The sequence below is a fragment of the Convolutriloba macropyga genome, chromosome 7 (assembly GCF_964194025.1).
Source record: "Convolutriloba macropyga chromosome 7, txConMacr16.3, whole genome shotgun sequence".
NCBI classification, from domain to species: domain Eukaryota; kingdom Metazoa; phylum Xenacoelomorpha; order Acoela; family Convolutidae; genus Convolutriloba; species Convolutriloba macropyga.
Window position 1 is genome coordinate 36,070,647 of NC_134474.1, and position 19,277 is coordinate 36,089,923.

A 19,277-nucleotide genomic window follows, 5' to 3' on the forward strand; every position below is an offset into this window, starting at 1 on the left:
ATCAGCCAGTGATGGAATAACATAATCATCAGTATTTTTTTATAAAATTTTAAAGATTGGATTGAAAGGCAAGACAACAGAAATTACAACCAAAATGCAGAGAACTCCAATTCAATTATTTTTTTTGAATAAAGTGTCCTGCAAAAAACTATTAAACTATAAGCTATTCCCTCTAGCTCATACTCAAATTCTCATATGCCACTTCTGCAATAATTGAGAATATAATGAGATCGTAACAATTCTACAGAAGAGAACATCCAAATACCAAACTCAGAAATTTCAAGGACAATTTTACATTTTTTGTCAAACAAAAACAAACTTTTGTAAAATAAAATAATATTTTACATTTTTTGCAAATTCTTTGACAAAATCTATTTTTCACGATTTTCGTTCGAAACACCTATTGCCTCCTTTGTTCACAGACCAAATCAGGAAACAACAATTATGCTGAAATATTATACAAATACAATGTTTGCTCCGTAACCTAAACTCTGATAGTTTCCTAACGAAGGACAGCTGTAAACAAGAAATGCTAATAACAGTGAGTTCAGTTTTCTTCACTGCAATAAACAAAGAAAAATGACTTTTGCATCCACTTAGAATTTTATCCGAGAAGGCAAGAACAGATCAAGCTCAAATAGAGGATCCTCAAGCTATCGCGAAAATTGAAAAATATGAAGAACCTTAAATTAGTTCTAAGAACTGATTCAGAAGTTGCCTCAGTAAATTCGTTATCAATACATAAAAACAACCATATGCGAAAAAAAGAGACCGATGAGATTATAAGTAAGGATCCCAAATCTCTGCATAAAATAAATTTTGGTAATAACCAAAAATAACGACAAAAAATTCCAAGAAAGGAAACACGTATTGCAACTTTATAAAAATAATGCTGAAGCTTCAACGATATCTTGGTAAAATGATCCATTTTTGAGTCGTTAAAACAGTTTTGGGGGCAAAAAATTTTCCAAAATCTTTTATTAATATTGAAAACAATGTCTGTTATTAGTTTTGTTATCTGTTATTGGTCCTACAAAAAAGTCAGAAGTTCCAAAAATACCTCTAGGGCAAAGCAATTTGACTTATCAGCTATCAAACCAATTAAAAAGTCCTACGACGAAGAACCAATTTTAACACAAAAAACGGAAAAAAATAGGCAAGACCCAAAAATGTCCAAACTTTGAAAATGTTCAAACATTGAAAATTAGACAGTAAAAAGTAAGATTGATGTGCAAGAAAACATAACTAACAAACCAAAATGCTCAAAACCAAAAGTACACGTATGTTTTTGGAATCAATTGTCCTGAAAAAATGAAAGATGCTACCTCCACCCTGTTATAAGAGTCTCATAAGCCATTGCTACAATCAATGAATATTTTTAGTTTTCAAACTGTAATAAACCCAAAGAAACAAACATCAAAAGCCAAAACTCAAATTTGAAAAAAAATAGACAGAATTACTTTAAAAATAAACTGTAAAAAAGAGACATTATATTTACTTTTCGGACCACTTTACAACATCAAGTAGAAATTTTAGTATTGGGACTTAAATAACATAGAATAACATAGCAACAAAATAACAGAACAAAAAAATAGATAAAATTAGAAAAATGTTATTGAAAGCACAAATTGTCAAAAATTACGAAATCAAATTATTTGTGCGCAAACAAATGTCGTTTGCTGAGTAATTCAAATTTTGATTGATTTCTAAAGAAGGACATATGACCCATTCCAAAAAACGTTATTAACAGTGAGATCAGTTTTCTTCATTGCCTTAGATTAAACACTAGTGCAAATGGAAAAAGAGGTAACCAAATAACTCTATTATTTTCGCATAAAAAACAGTTTTTATCAAGGAAACAACTTGATTTACCAAAAAACAAAAGATGAAACCCAGAAATCAACATCTATATGACTTTCTAACTGAAATTCAAACTGTGGCCCTCTCAAGTAAGAAATTCAAAATCTTTCAAATTGCCCACTCATATTCTTTAAATCAACATTGAAAGCTCGATTTAGATGTATAATTGAGTGCAAAAGTAGAAAAAATACGTTTGCACTCACTTATATATCTAGAATGAAAAATAAAAAATAGGGTAAAGCTAGACAAAAATAAGCAACGCCGTGAGTGAAATCTTTCATGGTCGGCTTTTGTTCTCACCAAAAGGTAGATCCAGCAAAGTAGTTATCAAATCACGTAGGCCCAATTAGAAAAAAAGAACAAAAAACAACAGAAAAGACATTGGCTAAAAGTTCAATTTCTTAAAAATTGGGGACGTTAGAATTTAAAAAAAAATTATGCTTACCGAAATTTTCAATAATTAAAATTTTAAGACCAAAAGTTATCTTGAAGTTTGAAGCAGCTAGAAAATTTTGGTAGTGAAAACGATTACGAAATCGACAAATTAATATGGAGTTTTTTTCTCTACATAATCTTTCATTTTTAAAACATTTTAAACAAACTTTGAAACAATGTATTGTTAAAGTGATACATTCATAATTTCCAAATACAAATCTTTGAAGAATCATTTGGCCTTACTGAAAATCAAAAAAACTGATAGGTCCATTTGTATTCAACCAAATTCAAATAAAAGAATTTGAGTGAATTTCTAACTATAGACAAAAATCTTTTATCTTTATTAAAAATCAAATCACTTTTTAATACACACATTTTAATTAAACTTTTTATATACCAGTGATAAGCTACCAATTGAAAACAACTTTGATTCAGATATGCCTCGTTTTTGACTCATGAACACTTTAATATTTTAGATTGAAGGGAAAGACAACAAAAAACAAAAACGGGTTGAAGTCAAAAATCAATTGAAATTAATTTATCCAAACAATTAGCGTTCAGTCAGAAAAATTGGAAGCTATGAACTCCAGACATTGGTATGTTCACGTTAATTTAATGGTGATATAAATATATCAATGAAATCTCAGACAGTTAGGTTTTGTCACTTAGTAAAACATTGACAAAATTACAGAAGAAGTAATATTTATAGACAAAATTTACAACACTTCTTACAAAAGCATTAAGTTTCAATGTAATCTGAGCCTTGAATTATAAATTGCAAACTTCAGCTTGCAACAATTTTTCAAACTAGTGTGAAAAAAATTGAAATTGTCATTTGCCATGATGATATCTCGAATGAAACAGAAATTCATTTTCATGCCATGTTAAATTTTATCTTCGAACCTTTAATTTTCTCGTGAAATTGCAAGAGTAACCTCCTACCTATCGCCAAACCCCCCACACCCGACGAACTAAGAGTTGATCTTATATAATTTTGTGTTGAAATTGGCATTGGTCTTACATAATTTTGCGTCGGTTTTAGCGTAGACCCTACATGATTTTGCATTGAATTGACGTAGATCTTAGATAATTTTGCGTTGAATTTAGAGTAAATCTTACATTATTTGCGTTGAATAAAACGTAAAAATTACATAAATTCAACGCATACACCTCCAAGCGTACATAACTTTGCGTTTTCAAGCGTACATCATATATAATTTCGCGTTGAATTTAGCGTAGATTTTATTCAATTTTTTTCTAATATTTCTCTACTTTTCTCTAGTTTCAACTTTTTTCAGTTTCTCTGGCACGCAACCGATTTTCGAATTTTTTCCGAAAAAAAAACTGATGAAAAATTGTACAAATTACCGACATCAACTTACCCCCCCCCCCCACTACCACCCCCACGCAAAATTAAAAGCCAAAATTATATAAGATCAATGCTCTCAAATAAGCGTTAAAATAAGTAAGATCTACGCCAAAATCAACGCAAAATTAGGTAAGATCAACGCTAAATTCAACTCAAAATTAGGTAAGACATACGCTAAATTAAACGCAAATATATGTAACATCTACGCGTAAAAACGCAAAACTTGATGAATCCAAAAGATTGGCGATGAATGCGTTGAATTTATGTAATATCTTTGCTAAATTCAACGCAAAATTATATAAGATCTACGCTAAATTCAACGCAAATTTATGTAAGATTTCTGTGAATGGGTTAAATATAAGCAAAATCTATGCTCAAGCGTAAATTGCACACACATTCAATGTAATCATCACCAATTTTACATAACTTGCGTTTTTAGCTTTCCAACCTCTGCTCAGGCAAAATAAAGATATAGGACACGATGATGCGATCAAAAGCAAACGATAACATCCATGAAAAAATCTGAAAGGTTTTAAATTGTTATATATTTATTGTAGTAATAATTTTGCTGTAAAGTATTGCAAAAACCCGTCATGTTGTACGTCTACAAATATCCAGATTATGCTGTATGTCTACAAAAACGAACGACAAGTTCAGACGAAAAACAAAATTTTCATAAAATTTTTCAAGAAAACGATGTCGAAGACTTTGAAACCATAATAAAAACAAAAAACATGATAGAATCACCTGAGTGTTCTTTGAAAACCATTAGTGTGGTATCTGAGTTCTGAATAATGAGATTAAGTAACAAGTATTGAAGAGTAACGAAAGGCGAAAAGTGCGAAATTACTTTTGTTTTTCCGAAAACAACTAATTTATTGAGACACTGGCTGGCAAAAGAAACTAATAAACAGATTGTTTAAGATTGCAAAAAACTTGACTCTACCGAATGTGGTAAACGTTAAAAAACGACAAATAAAGGTGAGCACAAAAAAGTAAAACAGTTTTTACGAAAAACCGGTATCAAAGCCGTTAAAACAATGACCAGTTCAATAAAAACATTCAACAAGTTCAATTGCGTCTTTTATCTACAACAGTGCTTTGATATATGGCCTGCAGATAATTAGACCAGGTAAATAGAGAACAACAAGTAACAGGAAAGTGCAAATTTGGAAAATACTTCTATATGTTTTTTTTAAAACATCTTACTTCAAAATCCCGAAAAACTTTAGTTATCAACTGAAATGAGTGAAAACAAATAAGTTCCTTCGCTTTTCTATAAGTATCCGTTATACCCGCAATTTTCTGGATTTCATCATGCGACTACAACAAAACGACAAAAACACAAAAATCAAAAATTAAACTAAATTTTTGCGACGAAGAGGTAGCGAAGCCGTTAAAGCAAAAAGCAATACAACGAAAAGAAGTTGATATGTTCCATTATTCCGTTCCTAAATACCACTAAACTCATATGTTTTCTGCAGTTAATGAGACCAGTTAACAAGTAGAAAAAACTTTAGCAAAATGCAAATTTAAAAAAAAAAACGTCTATATATTTCAAAACGTTCGATTTCAAAATCATGAGATACCTATGCTATCATCTGAATTTCATAGGAGCAAATGCGTTTGTTTCTTTAGGAAGCCGTTTGGAACTGATATGCCGAATTTATCATACGACTAAAAAAGAACGACAAATAAAGACAAACATCTGAAATCAAAGTAATCTTTTGCGAAAAACCACTATCGAAGCCGTTAAAAGAATAAACAATGCACTTAAACAATTCGATATCTTCTATTGTTTTTTAAATCACTAATGATTTGATACGCAACCGGTAATTAATGAGATTAGTTAACAAGCAGATTAAAAAGAATAGCCAATTGCAAAACTTAAAAAGTCGTGTTTTTTTTAATAAAAAACAATTGATCATAAAAACTTTTAGCTATTATTTGAAATCATCAAGTACGGTCCTCTATTAATCTTTAAGGAAACCGCTAAGACCTAAAACTATCAAGAGTTTGTCAAATGATCACAAAAGGAACGACACATAAATACAACAGTAAAAAAATTTCATAAAGATCCGCTAGACGACGTTATTGAAACATTATATAAAACCAATTTCTATTCAGTGAATAGATGATAATAATTTGTTTTTTTTGGGTTTTTTATGTCAAAAATGTGATATCTTACCGGTAATTAATGTCAGAAACCAAAAAAAGAACCTCAACTCTGGGAAAATGTCCAAGAATCAAAAAAGTTTTATGTGAATCAAAATTTCTCAAGAACCAAAAAAAAAAATTTGTATTGTCGAGTGGAAATAAACATTTTAGCCTTTAATTTAATACAAACAAAATGAAACCTGTATTTTCTGACCTCAAGCTTTAAGGTGAACGAAAACAGGAGAAAACTTTGCAAAACTCAATAATCCCTTGTTGACTTTGAACATTTGTTTATGTGAGAACGACTACAAGTTTTCGACCAAAAATAGATAGGTCCTATGAAAATCTTTAGGAATACAGTTGAACCTGTCATTGATACAACTTGATTTGAAATGTTCTGTTCTGTAATTAAGGCAAACAAAATTAAAATTATGCGATTTTTTTGTAAAAAACAGTCGAATGATTACAATCCGAACTATATGTTGACATTCAGAAACAACGATTAATTCAAGCCCCGTTCTGCTATTGCCTTTCGTCCATCAGGAACACCGAATTGTTCCAATTTCTATGTAATGGACTTTTTGGCACAAAAGGTAAAGATATAAAAAATGGTGCATTTTGCATTATTATCAAGTTAGGTTGGCAAAAATTTAACTCAATTTTTCTGCGAAGGATACAAAATTAAAACTAGCTTCCTTTGCAGTTAATAAAAGATGGTTAATCTATTTTTCGTTGTGTTGATCTAATAAATTTAACCAAATTGGACTAAGGAAGCTTTTTTCCGGCCATATAAACAGGCTCAATTTTAAAAAATATAGCAGCAATTTTATCCCAAAAAATTGGATCAAACAGTTCAACAACTCTTTTGTTTTTAGAAGCACACCCAAGAACACTATCGATACCAATTTTAATATATTTTTCCGCAAGTTGGCAGAAAATTGCGGAAAATATGAACAATGACAACGAAAATCAGTCAAATGTTCACAAAATATTAAACCTCGAAAAATTCGTGGAAAAAATGACATTCAAAAAATCGTTTTAGTTATTTTTTCTACGCTGGATGGGCTTTCTAATGATGTCACTCACAACCCTGATGTCACTCTACGAGTAATATATCGATTGGCCGAACTTGAAAAAACCATTTGAGCAATTGACTGAAAAAACCATTTGAGCATATAGTTCCTCTCCCATCAAGGTATAGGGACATGAGAGCTCTTTGCATTGCGCCCAGAATCTTGCAATCCTTCTCTTCAAAATTGCACAAATTGGTGTTTGGTACCGCTGCTAACAACACATTGTTCAACATTGCATTCATTGCTCTTGGAAAACAGGTACACAGTGACAGCAAGAGCCTATGTCCATTTAGGTCAGTAAAACATCTAAGGCGTTACTAACGAACTCTCAAGCCGAATCCGTTTTAAAAAAGTACTTTTAAATATCATTTATTTGAACAGTAGAAAATGGTTAGCAGAGGTTTTTGCTTTGTTTTGGTACGTGGCAAATTTTTCTGGCCGTTACGATTTCACAATTCAGCGCAGAAGTATCAAGTTCCAGATGCGATTTTGCGTCAAAACATGGTGATTTTTCTTGATAAAATTTTGAGGTGATTGAGTTATTGATAGCTGAAAAGACTATGAATCGAACGCCATCTTGCTCTGAACGTGCAGAAATTAAAAATAATAATAATTAATTGCTATCACGCCACAAATGTTGCATTCAAATCCAAATTTTACTCATCTACAGTCTGTTATGTAGTTTAAATTTAATGGTCTACACGCCTAGTTCAATTAATTTTGATATAAATTAACATTTTTAACAAACATCATAAACATCATAAACAAAGTTTTATCTAAATTGAAATTTTAAACTGATGTTTTAGTCTTAAAGTAAGTTCAAAAGAAAGAAAGCCATTTTTAATATTTCCCGGAATCCATTCACAGACTCGAGTAAAAATACTGGATAAATTGAACAGGTAATGGCAGATTTACAAATGGATGAGGAAAACCTTTCCTGTACTCTGATTGGCTGCTGCATTTCTGGATAGATTTCAGTAGTTGAAGCTGGAAGGAAGGAAAGGGGAAAGGGATTGGAACAGGTATGGAATGGAAATAGATGATTGTTATTGATCAGATAAATCTACTCTTTTTACTCCACTATTGCTACCTAAATCTAGACTACCCTGATTTGCTTTTTATTCTTCAGTTGAGGAAAAAACGACTGAAATAAATTCAATCTTTTTTGAAATCTGGATCGAAATAAACGGAAATCAATAGCCTATACACTGAACCAGTTTCACATAAATGAAAGATAATTAATCAAAAATATTAGAAATCATTACTATTGATTACATTCAAATTACTTAAACGTCATATTACACCCCTAAACATACATTAACACACCTACCCATTTCAATTAATTGATTTTCCAATTAATACAATCAATATTGGCAAAAATTTGATTTTCTAAAAAAAAACAAAAATTTGGGAAAATGATGAATCCGTCGGCCTTTATGGCAGCCGCACATCCAGGAATTCCGCCGCCAACGCCTTCCTTCATTCCCCCAAATGTTCAAACTGCCGCCGCATCGTCTGTAATCAACGGAGTTGACACCCCAGGATCTGTGAACGAATTAGTTTCAGTGCTGAACAATTGCAACTCAAACACAACGAGCAATCTTTTCGCGCCTAACCACCAAACCTCATCTTTTCTCCAATGCTCGCCTTCAGGTCACAACCTACCTGGATCACGTGATGTCTTTTCGGGTCTGCACAACCCAATGGCACCGTCACCCGGAAGTTTGCCCCCGACTTTCAACCAATCACGACAGCCCTCGGGATCTTCGGCTACTGATACCCTGTTCGACTTTTCAATCATGCCTTCAATTGACTATCACCGAAACGCAATTGGGGATCTCTATTCGTCCAACCCAATAGCAGGCACGAACTCTGCAGTGAGAAACACAACATCCTCATTAACCGATCTTGGTTCAGGACTCAGTGGCTCCGTTATCAGCCCGACGTCGGGATCTCGTTCGTTGATGAATGTCGGAGGAACCCCAACCTCTGGTTACCCTCATTTCTCACCCATCAAAACACAGTCCTTAACTTCCATGGTTTCCGGATCCCAGCTTGAAGCGAATCACTCACCGGCCGATAGATTTGGACTTTTCGATCCTAGCGGATATTTCTACCCGCAGTATAATCTAAAACCCACCGACTTGAAAACCCCAAATATGTACTCGCCTTACAGCTCCATGATGACTGACAAATTTTCATACTATCAACCACCGACTTTTTACCCACAAGGCTACGAGTCGTTTGAAAGCGCGGCTGCCTTCGCTTACGCCTCAGCTGCAAAACCTTCTGGACTTGGTTACAACACTAATAAGGTCAAAGACGATCTCAATTTAGATCCTAACGCAATATCGCCATTTCTAACACCAAACGCGCAAAATAACTCCGGTAGTAAATCTTCGAAGAGTAAGAACAACAAAAACTCTTCCGGTTTATCATCCACCAAGTCTCAAAACGAGAACAGTTCGTCTGGTTCAGGGCTGGACACTGGAAGCAATTCTGGTTTGATCACGAGTAAGGAGTTAACTGAGGGTGAAGTTGATACTAGAGATTTAGCACAGCGAATCACAGCTGAACTGAAGAGATATAGCATACCACAAGCGGTGTTTGCTGAGAAGGTTCTGGGGCGAAGTCAGGGAACCCTGAGCGACCTTTTGAGAAATCCTAAACCATGGACCAAGTTGAAAAGTGGCCGGGAGACGTTTCGAAAAATGGAGAAATGGTTGGACGAGCCCGAATTCCAGAGGATGCAATCACTCAGAGTTGCAGGTGAGCTGAGATTCTTTAAGGAATTAACAAAAATAAATTTTTAATGTTTTTTAAAAATCTTTTCATATTCCAAATTTTGAAAGACGAGTATCAATCAAAAGCCAGCCACAGGTAATCTCGACTTCTAAGGCTCACATTTACGAATCCAAAAATGGTGGTAGTAGTTTAAGAAGCAGCTCATCTTAATTTTTCTGTAACTTCGACTTTTTGGGCAAATCTGACAACCGCGTAAAAGCTTTCATAATATTGCTGATTTTTTCATAATTTAATATTAATTTTTCTTCTCTTAATTCTGACCATTTTCCGCATTTACATTCCGCTTTTTTTCCAAGCTTTTATAAGAAGAGAAAAATTTCTGATCAGTGTTTTTATGAAAGCGTAAATTTAACGTATTAACTTTGACCTTAAATCTTTTCATTTTTCTATCGATTTTGCGCACATTTCATTGTGAATGTGAACGTGGCTTTCTTATAGTTATAAATAGTTATATTACAGCATTATAACTAGTAACTAACTATTAACTGGGGCAGTTCCAGTTATCATTATGGCTTATGAAAGCTCCAAGAAGATAAGACATCTCTCCAGAGCTAATATTCCATTTTTCTTCCTTCTAGACCCATTCTAGTCTCCAAATGCACCCCCTCCCCCCATTCAGTGGAATCCCTCACATACCCCCAGTGTATATGGGTAGAGAGTCTTATCGTACACTGTTAATGGAACACGTATGATATTCATCCCCGCTATCCGTCTGCACCTACTACCTCGCGTTCCCCTCTGCTATTGATGATAAATATTGTTTCAGTATTTAACAACGTAAATCAGAAAAATAATGCAACGCAAAGAAACAGGATCATCAATACTATAACGAAAATAAACAAGAACACAAAATATTCGTCGAAAAAAAATACTTTTTTAAAAATATTGACAAATATTTTCCGACGGTTCGATCGTGCGGGATAACCCAACATATTGCCATCGTCGTGCACAGCAAAATTCTTGCAAAAACATGCACTTCGAAAATATGCGCTGCTCGATTTCAAGAACTTTCCGACATAACTCCCCAGCTTGAGAAACACATTGCAATTTGCAGCTCACTATATGTGACAAGCCAAATAATAAGCTGTAATTTTGCTGATTCGAAATACAAATTTGACATTATTTCGAAAACCAATACTGCTAAAAGCTGAAACAATCGTGTTTAGAAACAATCATGTTATAAACAAAGATATTTCTATCTGATATGTAGTTTCAGTTCATAATTTGAATGAATTTTTTAAGGTTTGAAGTAATGGAACTCTTGCAGTAATTAAGAATATCGGAAACTCTGCAAACACAGTTTTTCAGCATAAAACTTTTGATCAATTAATGGTTTTTTACTCCTAAAAACCGATTGTAACCAGACCTAAACAGGCAAACTGACCTTTTTGTTCACCTCAAGAACGTTACTTTATATCTATGGTCGGCCACCAAAAAAGAGAAAGAAAAATCTATTTGCTAGATGAGCTAAATGATGAGCTGCGAAGAATTTTATTAGAGCAACTCTTTGCTGGTTATGTTGATTCTACGTCAACACCACTATAGTGAAAATAAAGTTGGGCACCTTTGCGGGTTGCGACTCCACAATCTCTTAAATGATTGCAATCCCGTGCTCTACACTGAGCCAACTAGTCCGCACTGCGAGAGACTTACTCTGCTCTCTTATATGGAGCTATCATTTCAAGCTCTGTCTTATGATCATAACTTACTTACAACAGTTTATACTCTATTAGAATTAATGCATGTTTTCTAGACAAGATCAATTTAAATTTTTTGAACGAAGTCCTATACTCTAGGTATGAAGAAGGTTATTAAAGCAGCAAACATTTTGAACGTTACAGCTGACTCTTATATTTGTGTTATAATTTCTAGAAAGTTTTTTTGTAAAGATTTTCTGGCATGTAAACAAAGTCCTAACTTCGAAAAAGGCAAAAGCAAATTCGCATCACCTAGTTTGCAAATTCCTCAAATAAATGAGTATCACTAATGAGTATCCCTACAAAAAGATCTGCCACATTTCTATTCCATGGTACATGAGTTATTATGCACTATTACTCTGCCATTAAGCTAAACACTCATCTAAGTGATACATGAACTTCAAACAAAAACAACTTGCTGAGCAGAAATCCATGAAACGCGTTTTGCTCAAGCCATTGAATGAATATTGCTCGACTCAAAGTATCAATGGAAGTCGTTTTTTAATCCCATAAAAGATATGATCGGTTGAAATTTACAATGAACTGAATTGGCTTCACCCATAAAAAAGACTTTGTATCGGCTTCAACTAGGATGCCATACCACTTATTTCCAGATATTTTGTTATATTCAGTCTTTCCATAATATGCCAGGTCATAATATGCCACTCTCAACTAGGAACATTACTTTGATAGTAGTTTTTAGTGGCATTACTTCTATTCTTATAACTTGTCGTGCTCTGTGAACTTTCATCAAGTGAAAATTACCCAAAAAATCAATTTCATTGATTATTTTGTATCAAATAAACATATAAACATGGAATAATGTAGATTTACAATGCCCGATTAAAATTTATATGTGGCTGAATAATTTTTTATCATCGAATAACGACCGAAAAATTTCACAAGTACAGTGCTCTCCAAATTTTTTTTATTGGAAAATATTAAGCAATACCGATTTAATACCAGATATTATTAGGCAGCCATTTTGACTAGACATTCATTTGTTTTCAATAAGTACAGGCAGGTTGGGTTGAAACAACAGATAATCAAATAACGTTGATTTTTGATTTGAAGAGCTGGTCATTTTTGTCAAACTTGGTTTGTTTCATAGCAGCACCTCCAAAATAAAGTCAATTCAAAGAATTTCTTATCAAACTTTGAAAAAAAACAGAAAATCCATATTTTTCCAAGTGCGCAGTGGTGCTTTATGCAAGGAACATGTTTGCCAGTTTGGGAACATCCCGTAGGCAACTCAGTGGGAAAATTGCGGCTGGATTCGGGGCTGAGTTTGATTTGGGTTAATTATTGATTTTGGAGTGGACTGCAAGGTGTGAATTATTTATCCAAATTATTCCACATCTGTTCCATTGTTGTCCTTCATATTTATTCACACGTTGTCGCTCTTCATTCACAACGCAAAAAGACCACACGCTCAAATCACAACATAATGCTCACTTAGCATAACTGCCACTGAGCATAATTGATATCAAATACTGAGTTCATTAAAAACTCACGTTGCTGACTAATATAAATAGCACTAGGAAATTAGTAAGAAACCGTTGATAAACACGATCAGTGTCAGCTATATTTGTTCTTACACAAAAAAAACTTGATTCAGTAGTTAACACGAAAATACTAAATTGTTATGTTTTAAACCGAAATTTTACTGTTTGAATAACGTAAAAATTGGTCTGAAAATTGTTCGATACGAGAACCTTTTGCACACCCATCCGAACTCAAACAGGGATCCAGAAAACTGAATTGCAGTAAAAAATCAGATTTATTTTAGTTTTCCGTTTAAAAAACCCATGGAAAAAAATTCCTGCGAATTTTAGGTAGGAAAAACACCAAAGAAAAACATCTTTTTGAAAAAGCCCCAAGAAAAATTCCTGTTAGAATCAGACTAGGGGTTTTTAAGACCCATTTACTTTGTACTAACTAAATTATGCTTATCTAAAATTCGTCTTTTTGGCGCACGCCTTAATCCTGCCCTTCCTCTTGACCAATCTTGATGGAACTTCGCTTTATTCCCAATTTCTAAGCAATCTTCCATCACTCTTTTGTGGCAAACAAAGCGCGGAAAGACAACAAAAACAAAAATAATAACAAAAAAACATCAGCAAAAACTTGAATGCTCATCTGAAAAGTAAACAAAAACTGAGTAAATTTGATTTCCTTTACAAAATATGCACAGAAAATCCATGAAACACGCGTTTTTAACGATTTTTTGTCATTTTGTACATGAAACAATGTTATACAGACATGAAAAGTCACAATACACAACAAGAAATCCAATATTATTGATTTTCAAATCAAAAACCTTAATTTTTACATATTTGTCAATAAATCTAACAATAGATATTTTTCACGTAGTCTGACTTGCAGCCAGAAAGTCATTAATATATAAGTACATAGTAACACCGGCTGAAAAATTAAAATTTCACAATGTATGTCAATTTTCTGGTTACAAAAAGTTATAGTAAATTGAATTTGTGATTAGATGTAAATGTTATTGTTGACGTGAAGCTTTTAAAAGATGGCTTTTGCTGAAAATCGATTAGTTTTTGGCAAGAGCACAGCAAGCGGGTTAAATGCGTTCTCTCCGCGGGAGCAAAAGAGGCAAAAGTAACTGAAAATCTTCCCTTAAACGCCGGATTATCGGCTTCTTATTTAGGAACGCTAAATTTTTTACGGGGCTTAAACAACTCCTAATTGTATGCTCTGCTTCATAAACCCGGGCAAGATTACTAGGAGAACAGTTAAAACATTTCCCCCACGGGGTAGATTTTCGCCTACTTCCAAATTTAGCCACCACACTTGAGCCAGACTTTCTGAGGCCTCTTGTTGTAATCTGGACTGCGAATTGGGGGCTGTTTGCAAAAATTATTTCCGCAGGTCAATTCTAAAAGTCATCGCTTACAATTTTATAATAACTGAACAGTCCTGTAAAAGTTACTTATACTTTCAAAATTGTCATTTATCATTTTTATTTGAGGGATTAAAGCTGTAAATTGTGCACGGAGGTCAAGTTCGTTTTACCGGCATGGAAAATATAGACTGGGGCGGATTAAAAAATTTTTAAAAGCGAAACTTCATATTAATCGAACCGCAATAACCTGTTAAGTGAAAGTTTGTTCAAAGTCTCCGTTCAAGTGATAGGGGTAAAACTGTTCATACAATATTTTTAAACGGTAAAATATAACACAGCAAAGGTATACCTAAATCGTTATAGTCAAATTCGACCAAACTACAATCCGCGGCGCTATGTTAATACGTGGGATTTATGAAACTTTCCCGAATTTGCGTTACATGCGCAATATTCTCATAGTAACCGAAATGGACGAGAGCCATTTAGGTATCCCACTGTGGTGTTATGAATATCACGTTACTTTCTATTGTCTATTAGAAAGATGGCAAGCATCTTTCTTTATTCCTTAATTTTTATTCCTAAAATTCAGATACACTTTTGTGTAATGACATTGATTATATTTTCTTTTGCAAAAGTTATTGGAACTAATAATACATATACACAAGTCGATTAGCGATTAAATAGCTCCACCCTCCCCGTCCCCCCTCGCGGCCCTCCTCCCTCCAAATGTCTGTTATAATCTCTTAAATGAAGTTCAAAGACAGATGCTAAAATCATAATAGCCTTTCTTCGCGCTACAACTAAAATATCAATTTATATTACACCCCAGTAATAAATTTGCAAATTACAATAGTATATTACAAGCACATTAAAGAATGTAATTATTATACCGGTATGATCGGAGGAAAGGGGAGGGGAGTTAATTAGGGTGCTATGAGGCGTAGGGTGACAGAATGTGTCAGGGGGTACAGAAATGGCGGAGTTTTCACCTGGGCTAAAATGTCATTAGGCTGACAGGGCGCATGCACACAAATGGGTTGCAATCAACAACACCTGGTGATAAAGGGGGTGAGGTGAAGAGAAGACACGTCATGAACAGATTAACTCGAGAGCCAACCACCCTCTCTCGCTTTTCCCCTTTTCCCTCTTTCTCCCTTTTAACCCTCTCTCTTTTCACTCTTCTTAGCCCCCGTTCTCAGTTGTTATATGCCGGTCTTTTTGAGATTTGTAGCTTATAGAAATAGTGGGCGTAAGAATATAAGTAACTGTGTCTTATCAGGACAAATTAACCTCTTGATTATTTCTGCATTTCATTTTTTGTTTTGATAAACTTAAGGTGTTATATTATATTTTTGTTTCACGCACTCCAACAGTGTGATTAAAAGTGCTATATAATATTAGTATTCTTTTATGTTTCTTGGCATCATCTTTAATTTGTTTCTTATTATTAAGAATTTGAACAATTTGGACATTAAGCAATTTGAACAAGTTTAGAAAACCGAAATGCTGGAGGGTGTGAAAAATCATAACGCAAGACTTGACATTTGATGAGCTGAAATGTGATTGAACGCCAAATGAGAGATAAATTGAAAAAAAATGTAGAAAATTGCTCGAGTAAGTTTTAAATACGCAAAATAAAGTCTGAACGTTGAAATCCAAAATGCACAGTAAACAAACTGAAGTTAATTGAGATGCTTTTGTTCACACATTCATCTCAGACATTTACACACCCTTCTGAATTCCAATTCTGTCACTCTGAGTCTAATTATTGACGGAAACAAATAAATATATGGTGGAACTTTATCTAAAATTACTCTAATGCTTTCTATTCTTTGCGTACCTATAACTATCTCATGTTATAATTCGTGTATTTCTTGCTTTCAGTTCAAATAGTTTTTTTGTTTTTCAGCGTGTAAGAAAAAAGAGCTAGAAGCCACAACACTTGGAATGCCCAATCACCACCCGGGCGGTGGGGGAGGGGGAGGCATGAACAAACCATGTCATCAACAGAACCTGCCCTCAGTACCCCACCACCCCTCTCAGCCTCAACAACCCCAACAACAACAACAACAACAACACCACCCAAAGAAAAACAGATTGGTATTTACAGATGTCCAGCGTCGAACCCTATTTGCAATTTTCAGGGAAACGAAGCGGCCCTCGAAAGAAATGCAGATCACCATATCACGACAGTTAGGCTTAGAACAGTCAACAGTCAGCAACTTTTTCATGAATGCTCGCAGAAGATGCGGCGATCGGTGGAAGGATCAAGACCATCACGTGATTGGGCAGAATTCAAAGCCAATCAGGAGCAAGCATTCGTTAAACAACGAGAAAAACAAAAGCCTTATGTCAATAACTCCATTACATGCGAGTATAGCTTGAGTCTTGAAAACAACTGTTACATGTTTAAGAAATAAGGTTTGATATCATATCTTTTCATAATTTTAATATTGCTTTTGGGCCAATTTATCTTAGAACCTTTCATTTTTTAATATGATTATTTTCTTGATAAATTATTTTGAATTGAGGAGCTGACAAGCATAGAAAAATTTGGAACCAAATAACAGAAATTAATTTCAAAATTGTTGCGATATCGGTTGTCAATAATGTTTGATCACCCAGAGAGCATTATTTTTTTGCAGGCACATGGGTATAGTAACTCGTTAACTCTTCGAGTAGTATGAAAGAAATTGCAGTATCAAGCGCAGCAAACAAAAATTTTATTGTATCCAAAAAAATATCCACTGAAGTGTGCTTTCCACGCCGTATTCGCGAAAACTTTAACGCTTTTCGAAACAACCGGCATATAGTTTGTTTCCATCACTCCATGAAATAGGTGTTAAAAACTTTACACCAGCCTTACTTATTTTTTTTTTGGTAAGCCAAATTTGACAATAAAACATTTTGTAATTCTTTCGAGATAATAATGTTTTGAGATTTTAGACAAAATAGTTCTTTTAAAGGATTTCAAAACTTTTATACTTAACAGTACGTCGCCAATCCTCAAAACTCACCTTTCGCATTCCGCGTTTGGGAACACGAGTGGCAATCTTTTGTCACTCCATTTCCCATGGTATAAAATTGGTAAAATTATGAACCACAGTGACAACAAAAACTTAAAATAATGTAGCAAACAAAAATAAAAAAGAACTAAAAAGAAGTTTCCCGAAATTTTCTTTACTGCGATGTTCTTGATTAGCTTCTTGTTTTACTTGTTTCCTCCATTAGTTCTCATTCACTAAATTTAAACTTCAATTCAATCATCGATTAATTTGATAAAAATTTCTCACCTGTAGATAAACAACTGTAGATTAAAAAAACATGATGACTAACATGCTTTTTTATATAGTCTGATTTTCAGGAGGCTTTTCTAAGATACAGCTGACACAAATTGAAACAAGTGAATTTATGTTAATTACAGTTGTTGTTGATTTAACAGAAAACATTTCTTGAGGGATTTTTATTTGAAAAATCTGTCATTGAGTTCATCAGTCATAGTTCATCACTCCTCTTACATCAGTCATTAGCAGTAGTTAGTTTTCGGTTCATCTGTCTTTTGTAGTAGTTATTTCTATGTTCATCAGTCATTTGTAGTAGCTACTATTGTGTTAGTGTTCTTTTGTCTATGAGTTTTTGCTTTTAGAATATATCCCGACACTTTAGTCGCCTTTCTTTCCGAAACAAAATTCGAAGCAATTGAAAAAAATTAAAACAATTAAGCCAAATTCTAACTCTAAGCCGCAATTAATCGTGGCTTTAAATTTGCGAATTAGAAAGACACGGATAATAGTTTCATTAATTGCAGATAATACTGAGATAAAAGTTGGGGACAATAGCGACCCAGACAATAGTGACAAAGACATCAAAATATGCGGAAATTAGTGACAATTAAACCGCGGAAAGTAGTTACCTGAACGCGGATCTTGGGGACCTAAATTTGCGGAAGATAGTGGCAAAAATGTTTCCACTTTTCTCACTTGCCATTGAATTTCGCAATTGCCAAAACTTGTGACAATTTCATTCAAATTTGAGCAAATTTGAACTAGTTTTTCTTGCTGTTACTGTTGACCGCGAGAACCTATAAAACCCTATCTTAAAACATAGGAGAGTGATCAAGGCTGACTTGAGCAAGAAAGTTTGCTTACTCGACTTGTAGTGTTGGCGATGTAATGAAATCGGCCTTCCGCTTTTCAAATAAATTAAAAGAAAAAAACTGTGCTGCTTTCAGGATGCAATTGCAAATACAAATTTGTGCAAAAAATTCAAAATTAGGAAATCAGGGTTGAAACCAGCATATAATTTCCTTCCAACAATCCATGAAATAGGGGGGGTTGGAAATATTAGCAATGTTGACAATAAAACAAATTTTGGAATTGTATTGAGATAGTTTTTTGAGAGTTTTGAGAAAATAATCCGCTTAAAGATTTCAGATCTTTTTTACTGAATATTACGTCGCCAAACATACAAACTCACTGGAAACCGCGTTTGCAAACACGAGAGGCAATACTCTGTCGCACCATTTCGCGTGGTGTAAAATTGGTTAATTTGTGGACCACAGTGACAAGAAATCTGCTGACAATAGTTACAAAATTCTGTCACAGATCATAAAAAATCACCTTTTTTTGTCACAAATTTCCGCCATTTGTGAGTGGGGAAATTGTCATCATTGTCATCAATTTTAAGCTTGATTTATTATTTCATTTCAAACTTGGCTGCGATTAATTTATAAATTACATAATCAATGACAAAAATGTGTCAGTTTTGTCCGCAATTTAGATCAAAACGTACAAAGAATAAGCTGCATTTAACACACTACTTTTTATTTAAGATCATCTGACAGTGAAGTGGAATCAGTGGCAATCAATTTAATGGCATGGAACACTCAGTGAAGCAAAACTAGAAATTTTTGTTCCGACCCCCAATTTAGTGGAGAGGGAAGAACTACAAACTCAATGCTTTTTTGTGCAATTAGCGTCAGATTTTTCTAGCATGAATTACACAGTACTTTT

At 33.8% G+C, this 19,277-nt stretch overlaps 1 protein-coding gene across 1 annotated transcript; it reads left to right on the top strand.

Annotated features, from left to right (window-relative positions):
* Positions 1-7,989: 7,989 nt before the first annotated feature.
* Positions 7,990-16,781, top strand: LOC142342237 (uncharacterized). Its single transcript, XM_075393493.1, has 2 exons — positions 7,990-9,663; positions 16,175-16,781. Exons 1-2 carry the CDS (start codon positions 8,310-8,312, stop codon positions 16,648-16,650), a joined length of 1,830 nt encoding a protein of 609 aa, XP_075249608.1. The 5' UTR covers positions 7,990-8,309; the 3' UTR covers positions 16,651-16,781.
* The last annotated feature ends 2,496 nt before the right edge of the window (positions 16,782-19,277 follow it).

Excerpts from the sequence above, each read along its gene's own strand:
- LOC142342237 (XM_075393493.1), top strand. The coding sequence starts at position 8,310 with ATGATGAATCCGTCGGCCTTTATGGCAGCCGCACATCCAGGAATTCCG. Across the intron at positions 9,664-16,174 it reads GCAATCACTCAGAGTTGCAG|CGTGTAAGAAAAAAGAGCTA; the intron begins GTGAGCTGAGAT and ends TTTGTTTTTCAG.